We start from the raw sequence: 27741 nt of genomic DNA on the forward strand, positions 1-27741 counted from the left end.
GGAGAGAGTAAGAAAGAGGGACAGAGAGAGAGGGATGGAGAGGGAGAGAGATAGCATGTAGGAGAGAGGGAGAGAGTAAGAGAGGGAGGGAGAGAGAAAAACAAATATATTTCACAAGAAATACAATTTAAATTCTAGTTACTAATGTTGTAACATGATGCACTCCCAGCTTTTGAAGTCGCTCCTTATTCCTTAGGCTTAGACAAAATCTCATCTCTGGGTTGCTTACTTTTTGCTTCATTTTTGTTTGTTTTGTTTTTGTTTTTTGTTTTTATTGGATTTATATACCGCCCTACTCCCGAAGGACTCAGGTTGGTGAACAGCCACAGAATAAAACACATAAATACAAAAATTTAAAATAGAATAAAAACGAATTAAATAATCTGGCTGAGACAAATTTAAAATACCCAATAATTTAAAAACAAAATAAAAATTTACATTAAAAGGGGAAAAGATTTGTGATGAAGAGTATAGAGTTATTTCCCCCCAACATATCTCCAGTATGTTTACAGTATTCCCTAAAAACATGCTTATTTAGAAAGAGAGGCACCCACACGAAGTAAGTTAGTCCGGGCAGGCCCAGGGTAGGGAGGGAGGGAGAGGGAGGGAGGAGCAGCGGCAGCCCAGAGGGTGAGCCAACCAGGCAGTCTCTTCCACTCTCCGAGGTGCCCGCTGTGGAGCTTGCAGTTGGGCATGGGGAGGAGGATGGCTTGAACCTCGCTGCCCGGTTGGCATCCAGGGCAGCAAAGACGGGGGTCAGAATCACCCACCATCACCGCGAGAGTCTGGTTGGATGGGATGTACGGTGAATCTCGGGTGCTGTGAGGGAACCCCTCGCCCCGCGCAATCTTTTGCGCCCCCGAGGCGGGAAGAGCAAGCTCCAAGGCAGCCGGGCAAAAGGAAGAGAAAACAGCTGCCGAGGGTAAGTAGAAAGAGCCATCCGGCAGCGTGTGGAGAGCCGCTCCAAGCCTCAAGAGGCGGCGCGTGTGGAGCCAACCGAGTGAAGCAGCCGGGGGCGGGCAGAGGGCTAGGTCGGCGGAGGGGCGACGGCGGCGGCGCAACAGGGAAACTAAACGGGAAGTTTTCTCCCAGTCTGGAAAGAGGTCTGAGCGGAGAGGAGGCGGAGAGTCGACAACTAGATCGCCTCAGGTTATCCTTCTGGCATCCTGTGGTTGCGTTCAGCATAGCGGCGCGCTCGGTCTTGCTCTAAAACGTTACAAGTCCCTAGCGAGGAGCAGGAGCTGAATTATCCGAGGTAGCGCAGGAGGAAGAGGAAAATAATAGCAGGAATGAAAGAGAAGAGGAAAGGGGGCTAAAAGAAAAAGAAAAAGAAAGTACAAGTAGTCCTCAAGTTACCATGACAGTATGTTGTTCAGTGAGAAATTTACTGAGTGAGTTTTGCCCCATTTTACGACTTTTCTTGACACGTTTCCTAAGTGAATCGCCGCATTTTGTTAAAACCAGTAACACAATTGTTAAGTGAATCTAGCTTCCTCATTGATTTTGCTTGTCAGAAGGTTGCAAAAGGGAATCGGACGACTCCAACTGCAACTGTCATAAATGTGAGCCAGTTGTCAAAGCGTCGGAATCTAAATCACGTGACCATAAGGATGCTGCACCGGTCGTAAGTGTGAAAAGTGGTCATACTCAAAAGTCATTTTTTAAAGTGATGTTGTAAGTTTGAATGGTCACTACCCTGTTTTCCCCCCAAATAAAACGTCCCCTGATAATAAGCCCAATCGGGCTTTTGAGTGCATGGCAATAAGGCCAAGCACTTATTTCAGGGTTCAAAAAAATATAAGACAGGATCTTATTTTCAGGGAAACATGGTAAATGAACTGTTGTAAGTCAAGGACTGTCTGTAAAAGAAGGGTGAGACAGGGATCACTTGCTCAGGAATTGAACAGCCATTTGTCTGAAATGGTACTGTATAGGATCTCCTGCTGAAGCAGGGGGCTAGACTAGAAGACCTCCAAGATCCCTTCCAACTCTGTTATTCTGTTATAAGCATCCTTCTCAAGTACTATTGGTTTGTTTGGCATGTGGCCCTGGGGCTTCATTGGCAGTGCGCCCCACTGGAACATTCCTCCCTCTCTTTGTTAGTGGCACGCAAGGTAGTTTGAGTTGGGGGGAAAGTATTCTGTTGGCTACTTCAGAAATGTCCCAGTGAATTAAGGGATTCTCTACTTTCTGTGGCATGTTTATTCGTGCCACATGTTTAAATGAATAAAAATGAATGGTCAGGCATAGGAGGCATTTATCTGAAGTCCGGGAAGAATTAAAATATAATTGAGAGCAAGTTTCTCAGCTGATTCTAAATTTTGGGTTATTTTGTAGTTTATACAACTTTGGACATTTTGGAATACCTCTTTCTCCTCAGGAGAGATGATCTTACCTAACTTTTTAAAGGTAGTTCAGGAGTTTTATTTTTCAGTCCACCACCAAAGAGCTGTTCCATCCAATCAGTTGTGCTTCATTTTATCTTGTTGTGTTAGAATAATTAAAAATAAAAGGGATTGTGCCATTTTTTGTATAGTGTCTTCAGCACAATTGAAAAACTAGAATCAAACATTCCAATAAATATATGAAGACAATTGGCCGGTAATCAACTTTGCAACCTCCATTGCTATGTGTCTGAGTCAGCTTTCACTGACTGGCCAGGTGTGATAAATTACAGCAGGGGTCTCCAATCCTTGGTCCATAGGCCAGCACCAGTTTGCAACATGTCAGCAACTGGGCCGTGCAAACAAGTGAAGCCCTATCTTCAAGACGCAGGTAGCATGCAAAATCATGCCCTCTCCAGTCCATGGAAAAACCTTTCTCCATGGAATAGGTCCCTGGTGCCCAAAAGGTTGGGGGCCGTTGAATTACAGCATCATCAACCCTTAATTGCTAGGAATGGTAAACATTGTACCACATCTCTCCAGAGAGATTGGGTTCAGACAGGTTGCAGTATAGGTGCTCATGACAGATCTTTTTGGACAGTGTTAGGGAGGTTAAATGAAGTCTCTTCCTTTGTGTCACTACTAGTCCTCAGCTCTTTCAAAATGAGAATCACAATAATTGTTCCTTTCCTTAAATAACCGGCATTTAGGAAGAAGCAAGAGTGCAGAATAAAAAGGGGGCTTTAAGGAAGGGAAAGGAGATGAGCTACCGAAAATGTGAATAAAGCACAATATGGATGCCTGACATATAGTGCTGGCAAACATGTGGAACGCAGCAGAGTCGAGCAGTAAGCAGGAGTTCTTATTTAGAATTTTTAAGGTGAAGTGGTGGCCCAATTTCCTTGCCAAACAAAATAATTCACCTGCACATGTAAGAATGTAAAGTTTAAGTTGCATCATCATAACCATTGTATAGTCCGCAGTATAACTGGGCAGAACATCAAATGATGATTTAAAACACTAGAACAGTTTGGTCTGTTAGTTAAGGCACTAGAAACCAAGAACCAGTGAGTTGTAATTTTGCCTTAGGCACTATAGCTGGTTGGGTGACTTTGGGTCAGTCACTCTCTCTCTCTCAGCCCAACCCACCTCACAGGATTGTTGTGGTGTAGAAAATAAGAGGCAGAAGGAGCATTAGGTATGCTTGCTGCCTTGAGTTATCTATAAAAATAAATTAAAGTGGGTTAAATAAATCTATACCTCTCCCCAGGGAATTTCTCTTTTGGAAGTTTATGGGCATTCCTCAATTAAGCAATCTGTTTGATAAATAGGCTAGTGTGGAAGATAGCTTGCCTACCGTCACTGGGAAAGAAGATACCAGGATATTTTAATTTTCCTGTGATCTTAGGTGCCCTGTCAATTTATGCCATATGATGTTGAGAGATCCAATGGACAGTGACTGTGTGGTATTGAATGAACTATGTGCAACTTAAAATCTACCTCAGAAGAAATACTTCATCATGTGCACAGGTTCTGCAGGTATCACTGTTAAAAGGACTCCAGTCTAGGTAGAGCAGTTAAAAAAGTATTGCCAGAGGTTGGCAACTACTAAAGTTAGGGCAATTTGTTTCAAAGAAGTTCTTTCCCCCCCGACTAAATATCAAGACATTGGAAGTAAGTAGAAGGGCATGTTTGCCTTTAGCTGGGGAGGTCCGGATTCAAAACCAGGTAGTATAGGCAAGTTGTTTCTCACTTCCTTTTTTTAAAAAAAAAATCCTATCTCTCAAGGCTGTTTGAGAATAAAATGGTCTTTATTTAGGTATGCGGCTCTGAAGAACATTGGGGTGAAGCCAAGACAAATAAAACCTACAAAGGGAGCAGCTGCTGAACCTGTGAGACTTTTAGCTTAATCCTATGTAGAGCTGTGGAGATCCTATATAGAGCTATTTATGCACACACACACACACACACACACACACACACACACACACGTACACACTTCAAATATGTTAAGAAGTGTTGTTGCAGAATGTCCTTCAGGAATGCATAGAAAATGAAAGGTGTGGGGTTTTTTTTTGTTGGGATCAAGGGAAACATTTGAGAAGATTCTTGGCAACCTCCGACTACCTTGTCCTTTCTCCTGATTAAGCCATCCATGGTTGTGGGGGAGTTTCAGGGAATACGATCACCTAGGGAAACAGCCTCTGAGTTATTAGCAGACAAATATGATCCTCCACACTCATCACTTTGCTTATCATCACACATTATGCAGCATTTCTCTGTGTGCAAACGGAAACCTACAGGCAATTGGCCTGTTGCCCTCTCAGGTACTTACAGTGAATTCAGGTTTCTTCCCCAAGATTTGCTGATCAACATTCCAACCAGGGGTGAAATGCTCCCGGTTCGGACCGGATTGCCCGATCTGGTAGCGATGGAGGCGAGTGGCTCGGAGAACCGGTAGCAAAAATCCCTGCCCCCCCCTCATTGCCCAGCTGAGCTGTGCAATCATCAGAGGCTTTTTTTTTAAAAAAAAATTTAAAAGCATTTTTTCCTCTTTGGCTGAAAAAATGCTTTTAAAAGTAAAAAAAAAGCCTCTGATGATCACGCAGCTCAGCTGGGTTCATCAGAGGCTTTTAAAACCATTTTTTCTACAACCTCTTTGGCTGAAGAGGTTATAGAAAAAATGTTTTTAAAAGGAAAAAAAGCCTCTGCCAATCAGGCAAGTCAGCTGGGATCGTCAGAGTTTAGTTTAGTTTAGTTTATTTGATTTATATACCGCCCTACTCCTGAAGGACTCAGGGCGGTGAACAGCCAAACAATAAAATACATAGATACAAAAAATTTAAAAACCAGATAAAATCGAATTAAACCATTTTGGCCCAGACAAATTAAAACACCCCAATAATTTAAAAGCAGATTAAAATTTACATATTAAAAAGAGGGAAAAGATTAGGCCAAGCCCGCCTGGTGGAATAAAAAGGTCTTCACAGCGCGGCGGAAGGTGCACAGATCCGGGATCTTTAAAAAGATCTTTAAAGAGGCTTTAAAAGGTCGAAGAGGTTGTAGAAAAAAATGGTTTTAAAAGTAAAAAAAAAAAAAAAAAAGTTGGCCACGCCCACTGAGTCATATTACAACCCCCCACCAAGCCATGCCCACAGAACCGGTAGTAACAAATTTTACATTTCACCACTGATGCCAACCCATCTAAAAAACTCACACCATAATTAGAATGCCATCAGATGCCCTGTTGAGTCACTTAATGTATAGTTCAATGGTTGGTTTCATGTGTTGCATGCAAAAGTTCAAGCCCTGGTTTCCCCAGATGCAGATGGAACAAAATGTCTACCTGAAGGGTGGAGAACTACTACCAACCTGTGCCAGCAATACTGAGCTAAACTCTGATGAGGTCCAATATTACTGTATTGCCTCTATCAAGGTTCTTCTACTGCTGGTCTGGGACTCTTCTTCAGAAGAGTAGGAGAAAATGGTTGGCATTATAGATGCCCAAATATGACCACAAAAATCCCTCTCAGTTAATTCTGAATTGTTTCACATTGCTGTGTTTAATTTTCAAAAGCAAGCATGAAGTGGCATCATCTGTGCCAATTTGCAGTCTGTTTAGCTCAATCTGCTGTTGTTTCTGTATGATTTTTCTTAATAAAGAATACAGTAAGCAGAAATCAAGGAATGTTTCCCCTGGGTGGCACAATGCAGTTGGGCTAATTTCCTGCAATTATGCTATTAGCTTGAGCAGTCTCAGGAGATGTATGGGATATTTAACTCTTTCCTTGCCTATCTAGCATTGCCCCATAGAAAGGATCCTGAAGTCTTGTTCAATGTTGACAAACTGTTGATACTGTGAGAGTGCTTACTGTATATGGAGACATTTACAAGCCTCCATGCAGATGTAGTTCACAGATTGTGTATCCTGAAAGGCAAGAACTAAATAATTTGAATAAAGAAATAATAGTCCTGAGGCTCTGGTCTAGTTAATATTCTGTTCATTTGAGAATCTAGAATCTTCCTGCTTGAGTGGGATTTCTCCTCTTTGGCACAAGAACAATCTCTTTTCAAATTATAAGGGAGCTTTTGTGTTCAACCAGATTAGCCAAGATATTTATATTGGGGTTGAAAGCATTAACTGATAGAACTCTCCTTCATACTAAGAGCGCTATGCTCAAGAACAACCTTGGATATTTATTCTGCGCCAGGAAAGAACAGAATGGGAAAAAGATAACCTTAATCTGTGCTAGGCCAAGAATCTGCTTTGAACTTCAAAGCTGATTCTGAGTCAGTGCCAAGTTAACCATTGAATTTGCGCAGAATGCCTTGTCCCCTTGCCAAGAAACATCCTTGGCCTGTCCACACAATTAAAGTATCAAGAAGTCAGATGGTGCCACACTTCTGGCACCAGATGGCATATTTCTGGGGCAACCTTGATTTCTATATATTCTATCCTCCTTTCTATCCTCTTGATTAAGCATTAGGCAACTGACATCCTAGCAAAGAATGCTGATTTGTCTGTCTGCACACAGGCTGGGCACATTTTTTTCCCTGAGGCATCATTGGCTTGTTATGAGATTAATTTCACTGCTTTCTGATTAATTTCAGCCTGACTTTCCTTTTTGCTTTGAGACATCCCATTTGCTGTAGAAATCATTAGGATCCCCCTTCGCTTATGGGAGGGTTAGGGATAGAGGGTTAGAGAGAAGAAAAAGAAGGATATATAGAGACACAATCAGTGTACCAGAACTGCTGTGTCTTCAATATTGGGCCTGTGGGATAAAATAAAATATAGGAAAACCATTTCTTTTCAGAAGATGTCAGTCTTAAAGCCAACACCCCCTCCTCCTCCTGGGTGTCAATTTTTAAACATTTCTGTCCAGTTGATCAGATTATCCAATTTCAGATACATGTTCTTTCTTTTGAATTCTGTTCAATAATGTTCTATACTAATGGATTCACAATTGATCAACCACACTCAGCAGGTAGTCCTCAATGGAATTACATCTACATGGAAGGAAGCATGCAGTGGGGGAATTCAAGATTTGGTTTTGGGCCCAATGCTCTTCAACATCTTCATAAATGATCTATATGAGGGGATAGGAGAAAAATTCATCAAATTTGCAGATGACACCAAGATGGGGGGGAGGGATTGCTAAACTTCGAAAGATAGGCTCAAGATCCAGAAGGACCTTGACAGACTTGAATACTGGGCCTTAAATAACATGCAGTTCAGTGGTGAGAAAAGTAAGGTCCTGCACTTAGCCAAGAAAAACCAAAGGTATCAGTACAGAAGAGATGGTACCTGGCTCAAAGGTAGTAATTGTGAGAATGATTTAGGTGTTCTAGTGAACCACCACTTAAGTATGAGCCAGCAATGTGCTGCAGCTTCCCAAAAAGCCAATGTAGTATTAGGCATCAACAGAGAGATAGCATCAAGACAAAAAGAAGTGATCGCATTCCTTTACATTGCACTGGTGAAACCACACTTGGAATACTGTGTCCAGTTCTGTTCACCATTATACAAAAAAGATGTTGACCCCATGAAAAGTGTGTAGAGAAGAGCAACAAACATCATGACGGCTCTTGAATCTAAATTGTATGATCAATGGTTGAGAGAGCTGAATATGTCTAGCCTAACAAAGACAAGGATGTGGGGGACAGTGGGGGCAGCATGATAATTGTCTTCCAGTACTTGAGGGGTTATCACAAAGAAAAGGGGATTGATTTATTTTCTAAGGCACCAGAGGGCAGGACAAGGAGAAATGGGGAAGCATGTTAAAGGGAGATCCAACCTCAAAGTAAAGAGAAATTTTCTGACAGTGAGAACAATTTATCAATGAGGATATGAGTGCTCCATCGCTGGAGGTTTGCAAAAATAGACTGGGCAACAATTTGACTGGGATGATAAGGCTTCTGCCTTGACCAGGGGGTTAGGCTAGAAGACCTCCAAGGTCCCTTCCAACTTGGTTATTCTGTTAATGACTTAAAACTGGAACATTAAAAAACAAACAAAATGAAGGCTTGATTTTGGTTGCTCAAGCGCAAGCTATTCGAATTAATGCAATCAAGCCCGGAATTGAAAAATCATCCAGTGATTCAAAGTGCTGAGTATTCAAAGAAGCAGAAGAAACAGTAAATCATATACTCAGCTCATTCAAGATTATATAAAATGATTATAAATGACATAACATACCGGTAGTTGCCAAAATGATTCACTGGAACATCTGTAAAAAGTATCATATTTTATTTATCACAATAAAAAATTGGTGAAAACATAGAATTGAAATGTAGTCAAAAATGAGCAGATTGAAATATCATGGGACTTCTGAACACAAACTGATAAAGTCTTGGCTCATCACACATTAGATTTAACTGTGATTGAAAAAAAAAAGAAAATATGGATAGTTGATGTGGGAATATCAGGGGAGAGAAGAATAGGAGGCAAAGAATTTGAGATCACAAATATCAAGATCTGAAAATAGGAGTTGAAATTATGACATACACTGGTCATGATGGTCCCAGTGTTATCTGCACACTGGCTACCATACCCAAAAATCTTGGACAGCAGTTAGGAAATCTGGGCATTGACAAACTTCCTATCTGTCAATTACAACAGTCCACACTGCTTGGATCTGCACATCTACTATGTTGATACATTACGACCTCTTAGATTCTTGGGAAGAACTTGAAGTGTATGAAGGCCAAAACCATTATGAAGAATTGGCAGCTGTGATTTTACATTGTTGTGTATATAATACCATCGTAATAATCAAGGTGGAGAGGCATGGATGCTCAAATTGGGAATAGGATTCACAAGCACACACAGCTTCTACCGTATACTCTCTGGTTTTACCTTATGATTTTGTTTTGTTTTTAAACATTTTTCTTTTTTTATGGATATTTTATGATGAGATTTGTTAACTGCCTACAACCCCTGTAATTGGATGGCATATTAATGAAGCAAGAAAGCCTGAGTGGCGTAGGAGGCTAATGCCTCCTAAGGCAGCATTTAACATCCAGGTGCCTGCAATTACTGCGAGTTCAATTCTCACCAGGCTCAAGGTCGACTCAGCCTTCCATCCTTTCTAAGGTGGGTAAATTGAGGACCCAGTTTGTGGGGGCAATAAGCTGACTTTGTATAAATAGACAAAAGTATGAAGGCTATTGCTTAACGCATTGTAAGCCGCCCTGAGTCTCCGGAGAAGAAATAAAAAAAAAAAAAGAAGTAACTAAGTAAGTAAATAAAGATTTTGCTCAACATTATTCCTGAGGAAGCTTCTCTTTTCTGTTTTGACTAAGACCTATCATTCTGTTTTGCAAAGCTACACAGCAAAGATCTATTAAGTCAGAGAAAACTACTCCACCTTTATGTTTTTGTTATTGCTTTGTTCCTTTTCAAGTAAATTTCTTTCAGTTGATGTGGGAAAAATTAAACAACTAAAATTTTCATCAAGATTTCTTTGCACTTTTTTCTTTATTCTGATTTATCTTCCATATTGCTTTCTCATCACCTGTCTGCCATCACACTGTCATTCATTCATTCATTCCCTCCCCCACTTCCCTCCAGATTAAATCATTTCCTTTTGAGAACTTTTTGTGTTTACTGAATTGCTTTGCTTTTTAAGCAATCTTAGAGAATAATTAAAAACTCATTTGGGAGAGTAAATGATGCCAAAGACTAGGTTTGCAATAAAAAGCCGTTTTGAACAGAATCATCACCTGACTATGACTTATGATTTTACTGCTGGCTTCTCCATTAACTCTGATTGTTGGAAGCTGGTCTGTGAAGTGCATAAATGGAGATCATGTGATTGCAAGATACTGTGAAGGTCATAAATGTTCACTGGTTGTGAAGCACCAGAGTTTCAATCACATGGCTGTGAGAATGCCACACCAACACCCTTGTTATAAAGTTACTTTTTTAGCATCAACATAATTTCAAACTGTTGTTAAACAGGACAGTTATGGCGAGTTTTACTTGTAGAATATTCTCAGGTTTGAAGCTGTGGACAGAATTACAACAGCAGCCCCAAGAACTAAAAACCTACAGAGTTTTTCATCATAAGAGCTAAATCTTTATTATAAAAGCTAAGTCTCAGGATCATCTTTAATAGTTTGGATTCTTTGCTAGAAATCTTGTTCCATACTTTGTAGCCATGTTAAGTACCTCCTTGTCCACCTCCAAACTGCCTGAGTACAATTATCAATGTATTTGATAAAGTTTTGATTTATACAAGAGAATCAAAATGAGAAACAATGTATTAAGGTAAGAGAAATCTCCCATTAGGGGTGTGGCCTCCTATTTTAACCAGACAGAGGATTAATTTTAGAGGATTAACTACTGTCTATGCCAGCCTATTTACAGTCACAAATTAATAATCCCTCCTCCAAGGTTGTATTTTCTGCAGCAGATCTCAGCTGGGTAGGATTTCTCATTACTTTGCCTCCTCCACCATTTTCTAAAATGTGTGTTGTTTTCTTTTCTTTTCAGTTTCTCAGTGAAAAACAACGTGGCTCTATGTGCCACAATTATAAGCAAAAGAGAGAAAGAGGGAGAATTATTATGGTTGGTGGTGAGAGTAATGTCATAGGGATGTTTTCATGTGTGAAAGTGTCCATGATTAGCAGCATTGAGTGCCTGTACAGGTACGGTAGTCGATAATGTACAACCATAACTGAGCCCAAAATTTAGGTTGCTAAGTGAGAAATTCGTTAACTGAGTTTTGCCCCCTTTTACGACTTTTCTTGCCACATTTGTTAAGTGAATCACTGCGGTTGTTCAAGCAGTAACCCTGTTGTTGAGTGAATCGGGTTTCCCCAGATTGACTTTGCTTGTCAGAAGGTCGCAAAAGGGGATCACATGACCCTGGGACACCGCAATCGTCATTAAATGTGAGTCAGGTATCAAGCATCCGAATGTAAATCACATGTCCATGGGGGATGGTGCAATGGTCATGAGTGTGAAAAATGGCCACACAGTCACTTTTTTCAGTGCCGTTGTAACTTCAAGCAAACTGTTGTAGTTTGAAGACTATCTACCGGTATAATCTCTACCCATCCATAGATTGATTCCCTGCTTTGGTAGCTTTTGAGTATTCCCATCAAACAGATGCACGGACCACTATTGCACAGCAAGAGAATCTACTTGCACTAATTCTGTGCAGTGTTTGCTTTGCAGCATGAAGGCTCCTTTGCTACAGTGGCTCAGCTGTTTTCACTGCACTTCGGTAACATGATGCGCTGGCAGTAGAGACACATCCACTTCATTGCCTGAATTAAAAAAAAGGAGGCCTTTGAGCGGCAGCCAGTGAGATGTTGATATTTCCATTGGCCTTCATGATAGCGTTTATCTTTCTTAAATTTAGAAGTGGAAAAAATAAAGCTGTGCCAACACGAGATGACCCAGGTGTTAAACCCAATGAAAAAACAAAGGAACGGAACTCTGAATGACGGCACAGTTGCACCTGTCAAATTAATAAAACATTCAGATCAAAAATTCATTGCGATGGTGCCTTGAATTTGATTCTTGAGTTTGCCACAGATTTCCCATGTGATTTTTGTTCCCTTTTTAAAGCTTCAATAAAAAAGAAAAACGAAGGGATTATTTTGCTAGTACACTGAAGACACTGCTACTCTTCTGATCCCTGATGCTATATTGGCCCACCAATGGCAAAACAACATTTGGGGATCTGCTTTGCTGTGCAGCACACTCACATAAACGTTGTTCATTCAGTCAAGTTTACCTCATTGTACATAGGCCTTATCATGCATCCCACATCTGACTTAAAATGCTATCCACCCATCCTTGAGTAGTTAACCATACCAATGTATTTGCTACCACACTGCTGATCCTAGTCTGCCTCTATTCTAACTAACAACCAGTATAGTTTGTCCAATGTCTGAAATGGTATAGGTTCTCCTGCTTGAGCAGGGGCTGGACTAGAAGACCTCCAAGGTCCCTTCCAGATTCTATTCTATTCTATTCTATTCTATTCTATTCTATTCTATTCTATTCTACTCTACTCTACTCTACTCTACTCTACTCTACTCTACTCTACTCTACTCTACTCTACTCCATTCCATTTCATGATTCCCATCCCATCCCATCCCATCCCATCCCATCCCATCCCATCCCATCCCATCCCATCCCATCTCATCCCAGCTAGGCTATCCTTCCTCTTTGGCATGTCACTAGCCAGCAGGTAGAACATCTACCAATCCTTTGCTGCCAGTTTAAATACAGCAGTTTGCCCTGCCAGTTTTGATAGGGGTATAGTTTCCTCCTTGATTAGGGTATTACTTTCTGCCTGATTGTTTGTCTGGTGTTGATCCCTGCTTATCTGGATATGAGTTGCTGGAGGGGATATGTTCTAGTCATTTTTGTTTCTTTCCTAGGATTATTATTGTCTTTTTTTGAATGTGGGTAAATGTGGTTTATCACTATGTACACACAGTTCTTACACTACTACTAGGTGAGCAGTTCTTTTTAATCAAAACAACGATGCACTTGGCAATATAGCCTAGGGGGACCAGTAAACATGACTATGAAATGAATGATTGACTCACTTCCTCCCTTTTCAACAAGTTCCTTTAAGGCAGAGGCAGGCAACTCTTATAATTGCTGCTGTACTTCAATTGTTTTCAAATTGACCTCTGAGGAACAAAGAACATAATTGCTGATGCGATAATATTTTCTGGAGAGCGCAGGACTAAACATTTGGGGCTATTTAGGAATTTTATAGGGAGAAACTATTCAGCCTTGCAGATACCTCCACTGCAATTATATTTTCAGAAATTTGCAATTTGCCATTGAATATTAACAGCACAATCCTGGGGGACTTTGGGGGCTACAGTAATGGGATTCAGGACCTCATGTAGCTAATTGGGAGGTGCTAGGTGTAATTGATTGATTGATTCATTCATTCATTAAGTGCCATCAAGCCATTTTTGACTCCTAGTGACCATACAGATAATATGTATCCAACAGGGCTGGATTCTTTAGTAATGGGCCTTCTTGATATTTTCTGCACATTTCTGTCCTCCTATGACATCACATCAGGCGTGACCTGATATATGTGAATTAATTTAATTTAATAATTTAATATTTAAATTTATATACCGCCCTTCTCCCGAAGGACTCAGGACGATGAACAGCCAGAAGTAAAAAACATCAAATACAAAATATAAAAACAATTTAAAAATGAATTAAACAATTTGGCCCGACAGTTAAAATCCCCCATTAAAAATCCAAATTAAAATACACAATTGGAGAGATTAGGCCAGCCCGACTTGATGAAATAAAAAGGTTTTGAGGGCCCGACGGAAAGTACGTAAGTCTGGAATCATCTGTATCTCCGGGGGGAACTCGTTCCAGAGGGCAGGTGCTCCCACAGAGAAAGCTCTCCCCCTGAGGGCCGCCAGTCAGCAATGTTTGGCCGATGGCACTCAGAGGAGCCCCTCTCTGTGGGAGCGTACTGGCCGGTGGGAGGCTCTCGGTGGCAGAAGGCGGTCCCGTAAGTATCCCAGCCCTAAGCCATGAAGCGCTCTAAAGGTGGTCACCAACCCCTTGAATCGCACCTGGAGGACCACCAGGAGCCAGTGCACCTCAGGCAGGAGAGGTGTTACATGGGAGCGCCATGACACTCCCATAATCACCCGTGCGGCCGCATTCTGGACCAGCTGGAGCCTCCGGGTGCTCCTCAAGGGGAGCCCCATGTAGAGAGCATTGCAGTAGTCCAGGCGGGAAGTGACGAGGGCATGAGTGACTGTGCGTAAGAGTCCCGATCCAGAAAGGGATGCAACTGGCAAATCAGGCAAACCTGATAAAAAGCCCCCCTGGCCACGGCCGCCACATGCTCTTCTAAAGACAGCTGTGCATCCAGGAGAACACCCAAGTTGCGAGCCCTCTCAGTGGGGGCCAGCGACTTGCCCCCAATAGTCAGAGATGACACCAACTGATTATATCGGGACGCCGGAAGCCAGAGCCACTCAGTCTTGGATGGGTTGAGCTTGAGCCTGTTTCTCCCCATCCAGATCTGTACGGCCTCCAGACACTGGGACATCACATCAAGGGCATCATTGGGGTGGTCCGGGGTGGAGATGTACAGCTGAGTGTCATCAGCATATTGATGGTACTTCACCCCGAAACCATGGATGATCTCACCCAGCGGCTTCACATAAATGTTGAACGGAAGGGGCAAGAGGACCGACCCCTGCATAAGATAAGATAAGAATGCATAAGAACCTAAGTAAATGATGGATTAGAGGGATTCCCTACCCTGTGTAATATCAATGAACAGAAAAGTAAATCTTATAAACGGTTTAGTATAAACTGGGTTATACCACAACCTTGAAGAATAATAGAGATTCAAGCATAGTTATTCCATTGTCAGTTTGGTGACTTTGTTTGGATTCTCCTTGCCTGATAATATACAAATCTTAGCACTGTAAAATGTACAACATAGTTTAACAAAATAATTGCCAAAATAACATATCTAAGGAAAGAGTAATTAACAAAATCAACCCTGAATATATGACTCAGCATTTTGCAAGGTTTTCTTGATATGTTGCACTTTAATTCCCATCATCTCCAGCCACTTAGTTACTACATCCCGTTAGGAAAAACCAACTTACTGGAATAATATACAAACATTCTGATAATGGCTGCTCCCAGATCCACCCAAAATGGAAAGGAATATTATAAAACCCTGTATCAGCCTACATTTTTAGTGTAAGCATGTCCCATTCTAGTGCTTCATGGCTGAAAGAGTGTTCAGAGGAGTGAAACCCTTCCAATTATTTCTCTAGTTCGAATTTAGCTTGCCCTCTTGAGGCTTCAAGCTCCAGACTGCTGTTTCATGAGTCAGCATTTTGTCCTTGCACCAAACATGTTATCCATGATGAGAAATGATGTAAATCAAGATAATTTCTTCCTCTTTTTTTTGCATTAAATAAGCTGCTATTGACAAGAGAGTTGGCTTGTACCTAAGCCTGTTACATTTTACAGCTTCTATGGCTTTCTTCTCTTCTCTGACTTCAGAAATAAAGGGAATCCCCTTCCTGTTCCCATTTTCCAGGAAAGATTGTGGGACTTTTCATCTCAGACTGACCCAATGCAAATGGTTAAACGTAAGTCATCTGCCTCACAAACTAGACTGACTATTTACTCCAACTTATCACTTGCATGATCTGGATTCGTCATGTATTTTCAACTGTACATTTTTTAAAGGCCAACAATCCCCTTCCTCTGTAATTCCAGAAAACTCAATTTTAGTAAGCATTCTAAGATACTTACTTCATAATGAGCTGTGAGATAGTAGTGAGGGGTAGTCGTTGGAGTTCAGTACTGCAGGCTACTTCTGCTAACTGCCGGCTGCCTGCAATCTGGCAGTTCAAATCTCACCAGGCTCAAGGTTGACTCAGCCTTCCATCCTTCGAGGTGGCTAAAATGAGGACTCAAATTGTTGGGGGCAATATGTTGACCCTAAACCGCTTAGAGAGGGTTGTAAAGCACTGTAAAGCAGTATATAAGTTTAAGTGCTATTGCTATAATGCAGTGGTTCTCAGAGTGTAGTACCCCTGAGCACAGGTGGGTTGCAGCAAGTTCTGACCAGTTCTGGAGAACCGGTAGTGGAAATTTTGAGTAGTTCGGAGAACTGGTAGTAAAAATTCTGACTGGCCCCGGCCCCATCTATTCTCTGTCTCCCAAGTCCCAGCTGATCAGGAGGAAATGGGGATTTTGCAGTATCCTTCCCCTGCCACGCCCACCAAGCCATGCCCACCAAGCCACACCCACAGAACCGGTAGTAAAAATTTTGAAACCCACCACTGTCCGTGAGGGTCCCTGAGACCCTTTCAGGGGATCCACAAAGTCAAATAACTGTATCTTCTAAAATTTCTTAATTTTAGTTTCTAATACAATACATATCACTAGATATAATTTATTTATTTATTTATTTATGTAATTTATGTAATCCACATAAAGCAAGGCTCTTTAGAGTTCTCAATCGTATTTTAAGAATGCAAAAGGGTTCTGAGACCAACATTTTTGAGAATTGTTGCCATATTGAATAATCTGGGAAATCCAGGATTTTAGCTGCTGCTGACATCATTACCATTAAACTTGGTATTACTATCATGTATGTGCCCAGAATTGCTGCAGATGAGATGGGCAGCCATATACATCAAGTGGATGGATGGATGGATGCCCAGAGTAACAGCATCAGAAAGTAAACCACCCCAAACTGCTCTGGGCCACCCCAGTAATTGCACAACACAAGTTACTTTGGATCAAAGTTCACTAGAAAAGGTCATGATCATGAAAGAATTAGGGTAGCATTGGACTCTTTTGGTTTAGTGGTTAAGGTGCCAGGCTAGAAAGCAGGAAGCCATGGGTTCAAGTCCTGCCTTAGTCATGAAAGCCAGCTGGATGATTTTGAGCCAGCCTCTCTCTCAGCCCAATTCACCTCACAAGGTTGTTGTTGTGGGGAAAATGGGAGAGGGAAGGTTTGTTGAATATGTTCATCACCTTGAGTTATCTGTAAAAATAATAAAAGCGGGATACAAATAAATAAATAAAATAAACATTTAGAAATCCTAGAAACATCCTTTAATGAAGAAACTATTAGAAAAGAAAAACGCTGTGTATCTGAGAAGATGGTGGAGCAACCAAGCTTGTCATGCAAAAGTAGTACATTGTTATTTCCAAATATATGTACAGTATCTAAGGCAGCTATATTTTTGGAACTATGTTGGAAGATAGCCATGGCCCTGTCAGAAATTTTCCACAGAATGCTGTTAATCTGTAGCATCTTTTCCATCTGATCTTCAGAGACTGCAATCTTTCGCTCTGCATATTTTCTTTTTATTAATAATAATACCTACCGTATTTCCTCCATTTCCAAATGGTAGACTAGAAACTGTTTGGAATGAAGATTCTCCTCTGTGTTTCAATATATATCTCTGAAACCCAAGCTGTATATTCAATTCAGCAGTCATTCAGCTGCGGCTGGTGCATGGAAGCAGAAGTAGGAATTTTAATGTTATCTTGTCCTTTGCCTCAGGCAGCAAAATACTTTGGAATGGCTTGACTATGAGTTAGAATACTAGATTTGAGGGGAAAAAATAGGGATGGAAGAAGTAAAAGGAGTGTGTGGGGACTTCAGCTACTGTTTACTGTCTTACAAATCTCCATTTACGTCATTTTCATCCTACTCCCTGATTCATCCATTTTGCACATATTCCTATATATCTGTGACACAATGGATGTCAAATGTACTATTTAAATTCCAAAGAGAAAGACTGATGTTCTGTACTGGTGTTCCAATGGAGTCCAAAAAATTCTCTTGTCGTGAGGCCTCCTTCTGTATACTTTTAGGCCAATTAGGCCTTCTCAAAAGAGGTGATATGAAAAGCTTGCACAGTCCAGCAACACTTTACAAATTGCAACTATTGCACAAAAAGTTGGCCGTATTTCTTTCTATAGGGCTGTTCAGTTCTTTTTGGACTTGCAGGGAAGACCCTCTTAAGTGGAAATACTTATTTAATGAGAATGAATTCAGTGACAAGAAGAATTAGGAAAACAGCAAATATGAGTTATGAAACAGGGGATCCTTGCTTTATCACTTTAATTACATGGGATTATACTTGTGCTCTCATAATAAATAACAGAAGCCTATATGTTCAGTCAAAAACTCCTATGTGCCATTTCTTCAATAGAGCAGATGATTTATGGTCTTGACATCACAAGGATGCCCACCCAGAATTTTTATGTCAGAAATCCTGCCTCAAGAAGTGATAGCGGGGATTACAAGGACAAATCATGTTTTTAGTAGCAAAAATAATTTTTCTTCTGCACACCTGTACTGGAATATTTCCAGCTCCAGCATCTGTCACCGTGCTATTGGACATATTGTCTGTACACTAATTTCCTCAGGCTTTCCAGGATCCTGTGCATCTGGTCCATTCACAACTGATTTCCTAGAAAATTTCACATCTTATTTACCGAGATTTCCAGCCATATTTAGTGAGCATTTCCAGGCTGAAGATATTGCAGATCAAGATATTGATTTTCACCTGCATTACAGGTGAATCTCTTAGTGTCCAGATGGAAGGTCTTGATGGGGTGGTGAGATGCACGTGTTTGACAAGAATGATGCACCCTAACTATTTAGAGTCGCCAAGGTGGGCTTGGACAAGTCATTGCTTAGTTTCATCTTTGTCCAATCCAAAGTGTGAAAGTTATACTGACAGGCCTATTTTAGAAGATAAGGATTAAGGATACTTTTGATCTGTTCAAGAATTACTACTGCTACCAGACCAGGAAACAATTTTTAAGCTTCTCCACTGGAGGACAGTCATAACTTAATGATTCTCTCCTGAATCTTGAGGAAGAAGCAGAGTAATATTGAAGGTTGGTCTAATGGCCAAACATTTATATAAAGCTCTGTATTACACTCTGATAAGTGTAATACAGATAGAGGCAGATCTTTTCTTTAAATCTCCAGCACTGATTCCTTACCAACATGTTTTAATGTCTCATCAACTTGCTTGTCCTACATTTTGGTTAATATCACTAATAATAGAAAATTCTGGGATGGTTGCACGAACTACTTAGATCCCAAATCCCTGTGCTCCAGAAGAATAAGGACTATTTCAAGATCACCCAAGTGGCTACAGTTATGAGATATAAAGAAATGGCCTCAGTGAATTCATTTTCAGATTTATAATAAATATGCTTAAGAGTGAAAAATTATACTTGGCCAATGAATTGATTTTACATCAGTCAAATCTTATGAAACAAAAATGGCACTTCAATTTGCACGTAGGGTTAACAATTTTAAGGTTGGCCCATGCAACTATGCTTTTAATAGTACATTGATGCATGTAAATCTTCACGGAAGATGATTTTACATGCTGGTTCTTTAGCTCTTTTTTATTTCTGAATATCAGATTTAAAGGCTAGGCTCATTCTTATCTGGTTCATTGGTCAGAACTGTAACATGCAGTTGATTTATTTCCAAAAACATTTACTCCTTCAAATTAGTGCACCATAAATGCATCAACAAAGAAATTTATGAAGGAAATTCCTGGTTTGTACATAACATTCAGTGAGATTATTATTGTGAGCAATTTTTTGGGAATCTGTTGGAAAACTTATAAGAGTTTTTCTTTTTAAATAACTTGTATTTGAAATGAAAATGCTGGTCATAATGGATTGAGCAGGATTGCATGGAAGGAAATTGTACAAATGCCTTATTTACAATGACTGCCTTTCATTTGGAATCTATCCAAGATGAAAATGGAAAAAAAAATACATCTGATTCATGGCCTGAGTGGGTCACAATAATCATATCATATCATCTCAAATTATCTAAGCCCCAGAGCTCATTGTAACAGCATTGCCAAAAAGACACTAAGAGTTGTTAACCTAATTTTGTGAAGTTTCTTCTCCGGTAATAGTGTATTGCTAACTAGGGCATACAAAACCTTTGCCCGACCAGTTCTTGAATACAGCTCATCTGCCTGGAACCCACACCGTATTTTGGACATTAACATGATTGAGCGGGTTCAGAGGTATTTCATGAGAAGAGTACTCCATTCCTTTACTCACAATAGAAGTCCCTATGCCACCAGTCCGATTTAAGCGGTCCGATTTAAGCATAGTATACAAAATTGTCTGCTACAATGTCTTCCCTGTCAATGACTTCTTCAGTTTCAACCACAATAGTACATGGGCAAACAATCGATACAAACTCGAGGTAAATCGCTTCAAACTTGATTGCAGGAAATACGATTTCAGCAACAGAGTGGTCAATGTCTGGAATGCTCTACCCGATTCCGTTGTTACAGCCTCAAACCCTCACAGTTTCAACCTCAAACTGTTTACTGTGGACCTCACTCCATTCGTAAAGGGGACATGCATAAGCGCACCAGCATACCTATTGTCTCTGTCTTACTATCCCCATTTATTTGTATTTACTTCCTTTGTTTATGTTTATGTTCATACTTACACTTGTTATCTTGTACATGTTTGACAAATAAATAAACTAATAAATAAATAAATAAATAAATAAATAAATATCCTTTAAAAAACAGGAAAACAGCAGAATTCATTCCAAGATATCGATTAATTCCAGATTACGTGCCTTTCATTAGAATTAAATAAGCATATCATATCTGCTGCAAAAAATCTTTTGAATAACCAAAAAGTTCCAGCAAAGGGATGCAGAAAACTCTTATTCTCTGAGGTCATATAATGCTCATCTAGGTCACTGCAGCTTGGATGTAGAAGGTCTTAATTTAATAACATAAATATTTTGAGAATAATCTCCCACACCATCAATAACTGACAATATCTACTTTGCTCTCGACAATTTCACCCCCTTGTGACAGATAGAAATGTAGCAAGTTAAGCACTGACTATCCGTCTTAATTTCATACCCAGAAAGAACACATATTAAAATTTCAGCAGGCCAGGGCAGGTATTAAAGTCCAAGGGTCTTGACCAAGAAAAAGAATCAATTCCAGAGGTGGGATTCAGCCGGTTCGGACCAGTTCAGGTGAACTGGATGTTAATTTTATGTCCGGTTCGGCAAACTGGTAGTTCCAATGACCAGCTGGCCCCGCCCCACCCCGCTCCTCCCAGGAGTCCCCATGCGGCCCGTTTTGGATCTCAGATAAGTGCAGGGATGCGGGGAGCCTGGAGAGGTGGAAAACGGGCCTCCCAGAGGCTCATGGAGGGTGAAAATGGGCCTATTTCCTGCCTGCAGAGAGCCTCCGGAGCCCAGGAAGGTGGAAAATGGGCCCTCCACAGCCCATTTTTGCTGCCAGGAGGCTGCAGAGAGGTCTACTAGACCCCAAACGGGGGGCGGGGCCGCAGAGCCCTCCCCACGGCCCCTTTTTGCTCCCGGGGGGGTGCAGGAGGCCGAGTACTGCCTGTCACACCCATGGCCATGCACACCATGGCCACGTCCACTCAGCTGTTCATTAGGGCAGGGAACCAGTTGTTAATTTATTTGAATCCCATCACTGATCAATTCCCGGTGGGATATGTCACTCCCCTGGATGCAGGAGCTTCCTTTTGGCTGTTTCCCACCCCTCCATCTTTAATCCTTGCATTCTGTCCTCTTCCCCACCCACCTTTGCCTTGGCAAAGCCCTTCCATAATGTTCCTGATACGTTCTTTAGTTCTAAGTGAGTCAGAGTCATAGTATTATTAAAAGGGCCATTCTGATCTCCCAGTTAGATAGCCAGTTGTTCTTGTTTCTCTCCTTATTGCCTTATCTCCTGTCTGCTGATGGACTTTTTTATGTGCTGGCCAAGAGCTCTTGTTCCGCCCATTCCCAGGGTTGAGCCTTCTTGCAGTTTTGTTCCCAGTTCTTTTTGAATGGGGCTGTTGCCGCTGGACACCATCCAAGAATGAAACAAACAGGTCCGATGCCCGTTTCCCTTGTGCTTTGCAGAGTGAAGCAGTGACAAGCCTCGGGCTAAAGGGGATCGGCAGCCTGAATCGGAGGCCTGTTTGGCAAAGCAGGCCCTTTTTTTTTTATTTTTCGTTTTCCCAGGCCCTAGAGATGACCTGCTCCCATTGTTCACCTCCGTCTATCTCTCTCCTAATATTTACAGGTGATTTACTCCCCAACCCTCTTGGCTTTCAGATGGATCGTGACAAGGCAATTCTGCTAGGATTTGTCAAATTAACATGACGGCCTCTGCGAGATTTATTGGTGGCAAAGAGGGAACAAAAACTTTGGGTTGTGTAATAACTGTACGTTGCCACTTCCTTCCCAACAAAGGCTCTGAGCCTTAGCAGCTGCAGGATAGAAAGGAATGCAAACTGCGGCCTTTCCCAATGCTTACATCTGCGCACCAGAGAAAGCGGCTCTTTGAAAGTCTGTGTGGCAGCTGTGAAAATCTCAGAGCGTCTGTGTTGCATTCTGTGCTTTTTGAGATGGACATGTTTATGATATTAATTCCTTGTTTGATCAATGTACATTCCAGAGGGAACGTTCTAATTGTTGTACTTTGAACAAGTAGTCCTCCACATACAACAGTTCGTTTAGTGACTGTTCGAAGTTACAACAGCACTGAAAAAAGTGACTTATGGCCATTTCTTACACTTATGACCATTGCAGCATCCCCAGGGTCATGTGATTTAGAGCCGAGGTGGCGCAGTGGTTAGAGTGCAGTACTGCAGGCTACTTCTGCTGATTACTGGCTGCCAGCAGTTTGGCAGATCAAATCTAACCAGGCTCAAGGTTGACTCAGCCTTCCATCCTTCCGAGGTGGGTAAAATGAGGACCCAGATTGTTGGGGACAACATGCTGACTCTGTAAACTGCTTAGAGAGGGCTGTAAAAGCACTGTGAAGCGGTATATAAGTCTAGGTGCTCTTGCTATTGCTACATTCGAATGCTTGACAACTGGCACATCTTTATGATGGTTGCAGTGTGCAAGGGTCATGCGATCCCCCTTTGCGACCATCTGTCAAGCAAAGTCAATGGGGAAGCCACATTCACTTAACAGCCAGGTTGCTAACTTAACAACTGCAGTGATTCGCTTAACAAATGTGGCAAAAAAAGTCATAAAAATGGGGCAAAACTCAGTTAACAAATTGCTCACTTAGCAATGTAAATTTCGGGCTCAATTGTGGTCATAAATCGAGGACTACCTGAATTTATCGTTATGTGCCCCGGATTGCAAGGAATATAAATGTAATAAATAAATCCATACATAAACATGGATATTTGTATAGGAAATGTTGTTTATGTAGTAGATTTAGAAGCCACTTGACTCCAGAATGACTCAGGGTGGCTTATACTTAAAATAGGAAAAGAAGAAAGAAGTGACCAGGCAGACTAAATAGCAGTCAATCAATGTCCTACAAATGTCATCTCTTAAGGCCTGGGAGAACAGCCAGGTTTTTAATGACCTGCAGAGAGCATCATCCGGGAGGGGAGTAAATGAACCCCTGGGCTCCCATATTACTGATCTTTGATAATAGCAATACATTTCCTTTTATTTGATTTGCAAATGGCACCTATTCTGCTTAAGGCAACAATACTTTGTTTTTCTTCCTTAGGAAGCTTTTTTCCTTCTTGTCTTCGCCTTGCAGGGTGGAAAAACCTGTGGCTGTTAGAAAAACCTGTTACTGGGATTACTGCCATAATCCCAGTAACCTTTGAGGTTGCAGTTTCCCCACCTCTGCCCAGAAAAAGTAGCTCTGATCTCAAGACTCATTTGCCTTTCACAGTGTGATTTGAGCACCTAACGTAGGTAGTGTGAATCGTTGGGTTTGTAACTGTAGGTAATCTTCCCCCAGGCTGGATCTACAACTTCCATGACCCCAGGCAGCTTGGCTGATGTTGGGTGATGGAAGCTGTATTCCAGGGGAGGCCAGGCCAGGAAGCGAACATTTTCTCATGAAAATGGGGTTCTTGTGGTGGAAACTCCAATCATTTTGTAGGAAAAGGCCTGCTGTTCTCTGTCAACAGCACCTTGACTCTGATACACACACACACACACACACACACACACACACACACACACACACACACACACACACACAGAGTCTGGTGGTCATCCAGACAAGAGATTAAAAAAGTCTTACAAACCATTTGGAAAAACAGCTCAATCTACCCTGCCAACACATCTCGCCTTTTCACACTTCATGTCACAGTCTTTAAAGAGGTTTTATGTGTATATTTTTGTTCTGGAACGGTTTCAGCTGAAATTCTTTTCTCTTTCATTCTCACATCTATTCTATGTGTGGAAAAAAGAAGACTGAGGAGGGGAGGAAAAAAAAGATTCCCCCCCCTCCTTCTTGAGGGAAACAGTGAGGATAAGAACTTTGCTGTTGCCAGACTAAATGATGCCATATTGCCCAGTTTTCAGAAATGACCAGTAAGAACCCATTTCCATTTTATACAAATAGATTATCAGCGAACATATCAGTGGTGGGTTTCTACCGGTTCTCCCCGGTTCGAGACAACTGGTAGCGGTGGCAGCAGGACAAGTGAGCGAAACATGTGCTCATTGTTCCAAACTGGTAGCAAAGGTAAGTGAAACCCACTACTGGAACATATGCTTAAAACTGCACAGTGACAAAAAACAGAAGGACCATATAATGGTGATCCTGTATCCAGTGGTGGGATTCAGCCAGTTCGGACCACTTCGGGAGAACTGGTTGTTAACTTTCTGAGCAGTTTGGTGAACTGGCTGTTGGAAGAAATCATTAGGGTAGAGAACCAGTTGTTAAATTATTTGAATCCCACCACTGCCTGTATCCCTATCATTGATTGGAGCTTGGTATCCTCTTAAGATGTTCCAATCAGCCCGATTGTTCTAACACTTTTGTGTAGTGCTGGCTGATATGTTTTTGCTGTCATCATGAAGATGACAGAGAAGAGATATTACCAAATTGTTTCTGGACAGAAGACACCTGGCATGACCTATCGAAAGCGGTGTGTAGCTATCTTCTTCCTCAAAGGGTTTTCCCTGAGGGGATGAGAAAACAAGGGAGGGCTGCAAGTAGACTATGATATTCTCAAGTCCCTTCTGTAAAAAGCTGTTACAAATGAGAGAAAGTACAATATTTAATTTTACCTGGAAGCATCTCCTCTCTCCTACATCCCCATAGACTTCAAAATCCAGCTTTAAAATGAATTCGAATCTCAGCAATCAACAATATACGAACAGTGCTAAAATGGCGTGGCCTTGCACAGCACTGAAGGTGTTTTGATATCTTTCAAAAACACTTCTGATAATGTCCATGGCACAGAGGCCAATGATACACACTGAAGTCTTTTCTACCCAATTAACTTACAGCTTCTTGACAGCATCACCCACCTATTGTTGACGTGAAGTTTGTAGCTGTTTCTATTAGTGCAGTGATGGTTGGATGACTCCAAGAAGATACTATCTATTTATTTATTTAGAAAATTTATATTGCCGCTTATTCGCACATGGCGACTCAAAGTGGCTTACACGAATATAAAAATATCATATATAAAAAAGAAAACTAATAGAAGAAAATAATAAAATAATAAATTAAGAAAATAATATAATAGCCCCCCTCCCCACACCCTGGCGACAATACATCACACAAGCCATTTCATGGCCTCCAGCCTGCTCTGGGTTCCCCAGGACTGCTGGCAGAACCGGGTCTTCAGCTCCTTCCTAAAGAGTGTTAGAGTTGGGGCCAGTCTAATCTCTGTGAGGATGATGTTCCAGAGAGAGGGAGCCACCAGGGAAAAGGTCCTTCTTCTGGGCCCCTTCAGGTTTATCTCCCTAGGGGATGGGACCCGTAATATTCCTTGCCTCCCTACTTCGGTGGGTCAGGTAGATGTGACCGGCAAGTCCCTCAGATAACTATAGTGCACATACCGTAATATCTTAAAATTCTGTGCAGCCCAAAAGTTCCTCAGTTTCAAAACAGGTTTGTGAAACTAATGGCACAGTTCCCACACTGCACTAAGACATAATTCTGGCTTGATTTTGACCTAGCACCAGAGGTGGTATTCAGCAGGTTCTGACCAGTTCGGGAGAACCGGTAGCAGAAATTCTGAGTAGTTCGGAGAACCGGTAAATACCACCTCTGACTGGCCCTGCCCCCATCTATTCTCTGCCTCCTGAGTCCCAGCTGATTGGGAAGAAATGGGGATTTTGCAGTAACCTTCCCCTGGAGTGGGAAGGGAATGGAGATTTTACAGTATTCTTCCCCTGCCACGCCCACCAGCCACGCCCATCCAGCCACGCCCACAGAACCGGTAGTAAAAATTTTTTGAATCCCACCACAGCCTAGCACATTGTATGAATCCAATTGATGAAATGGTCATTCTGTTTACTAAAGGTTATAGGATATTATTAAACTGATTGAACTTATAAACGGGCTTACAATATTTCTGTCCCATCTTTTCCCCTTATCGTAGAACTTCAGTTTGCTGAATGAATAAAAATTAATATAACCCATAATGAGATCTTTTTTAATGAAACTATTGAAGCATTGTGTATGAAATCTCGTGATGGGAAGAATAATGATGAAAAAAAGCCAACACCGCTTTTCTGGGATTTTTTTTGTTGCTCCTGCTAAAATCATTCCAGCTGTTGCTCGTCATGTTTTTTCACCAACCTTCCTCAATCTAGTGACCTCCTAGTTAATCTAGTGTCTTGAATGTCAGTCAGTGGTCCTGTTGGCTGAGAATTTGGTGAATTGTTGTCTTACCATATCTGGAGAGATTTGGGGAAAGAGGTTGCTTGCCATGATAATTAAAGTAAAGGGTTCCCAATACACAGACTGTTCTTTATCAACCAAGGCAGGTACCCCAGATGTTTTAGTCTAGGGCAGTAAAGCATCCTTTGAATAGGCTCTTGGAGTTGTACTCCAAGGTGGAAGGCCACTTAGTACAGTTCTGGGGATCATCTCCCTTACCCTATCAGTATTCCTGCAGCTTTATTCCTGCTGGGATGGCTTGATCTTCTATCACTGTTTGAGAAGGGACTCTTATCTAGATGGAATGTTGGCTGTTTATCATTTTAGCAAGAGTTTTGCATTTTGCCATTTTCTTATCAAAGGTAGCTGGGTGAATTGGGGAAACACTTTTATTATTATTATTTTTTTTAATCCATACTATTTGAAATGAGTTTCTTTTTGTCGAAAAGCAAAATAATTTGACAGGACTTGAGATAAAAGAGAGAACAACTGCAGGAATATGAAGCTGCACATGGAAAAATAGAGAGATTACTGCTGCCCTCTAGCGGTTCCTTAGATAGTGAATATAACCATTCTTGCACCCGCATAAAGCACAGGTTGGATATGATTTACATATTACAAGCCCCTTTGAAAACACTCAGCCTTTGGGCAGTCTTTCAACGTGAGTCTCTTTTTTCCATTATGATTATGTAATTTCTTGACCCTATGTAACAGATGGTGAAGAGGGAAAGACTGCATATATTATAATTGTCGGAAGTGTATCGAATGCAGAACAGCATCTTGAAACTTTATAGGAAAAATAACTAAACCAAAAAAAAAAAAAAAGGGGGGAGATAAAAGAAAGAAAGAAAAACAGAACACAGACACTTTTCTCACTCTGAACTTGACAAATTGCATCTGCAAAAATCCCCTCTGGGGCCTTACACTCAAAAATACCAAAAAGATTCCTTTAAAATTTTGTAAGATAATGTGTGTGCGGTGAAGAGGTAAACTACTTAAAAAGTAACCACTTCACGCATGCAGAAATCAAATGACTTCATGCATTATGTTAAATCAGAATGTGGATTAGTGTAGGCGTCCCCGAGCACTTTGGAAAAGCGGGGTCATCGGACATTTTGAGACCACTTTTTATTGCTCAAGA

At 41.2% G+C, this 27741-nt stretch overlaps 1 protein-coding gene across 9 annotated transcripts in view; it reads left to right on the plus strand.

Moving 5' to 3' along the window:
• Positions 1-577: 577 nt before the first annotated feature.
• TNS1 (tensin 1) overlaps positions 578-27741 on the plus strand; it is a 398798-nt gene continuing 371634 nt past the window's right edge. For all 9 annotated transcript variants that reach the window (XM_087881674.1, XM_034421770.3, XM_087881677.1 and 6 more), the window contains exon 1: positions 578-922. In XM_087881674.1, the coding sequence (XP_087737800.1) occupies positions 794-922 (129 nt within the window). In that variant the 5' untranslated portion in view covers positions 578-793. The remainder of the gene's footprint in view (positions 923-27741) is intronic.

Source organism: Pantherophis guttatus, chromosome 1, assembly GCF_059756535.1.
Source record: "Pantherophis guttatus breed Tessera chromosome 1, ASM5975653v1, whole genome shotgun sequence".
Taxonomy (NCBI): Eukaryota; Metazoa; Chordata; class Lepidosauria; order Squamata; family Colubridae; genus Pantherophis; species Pantherophis guttatus.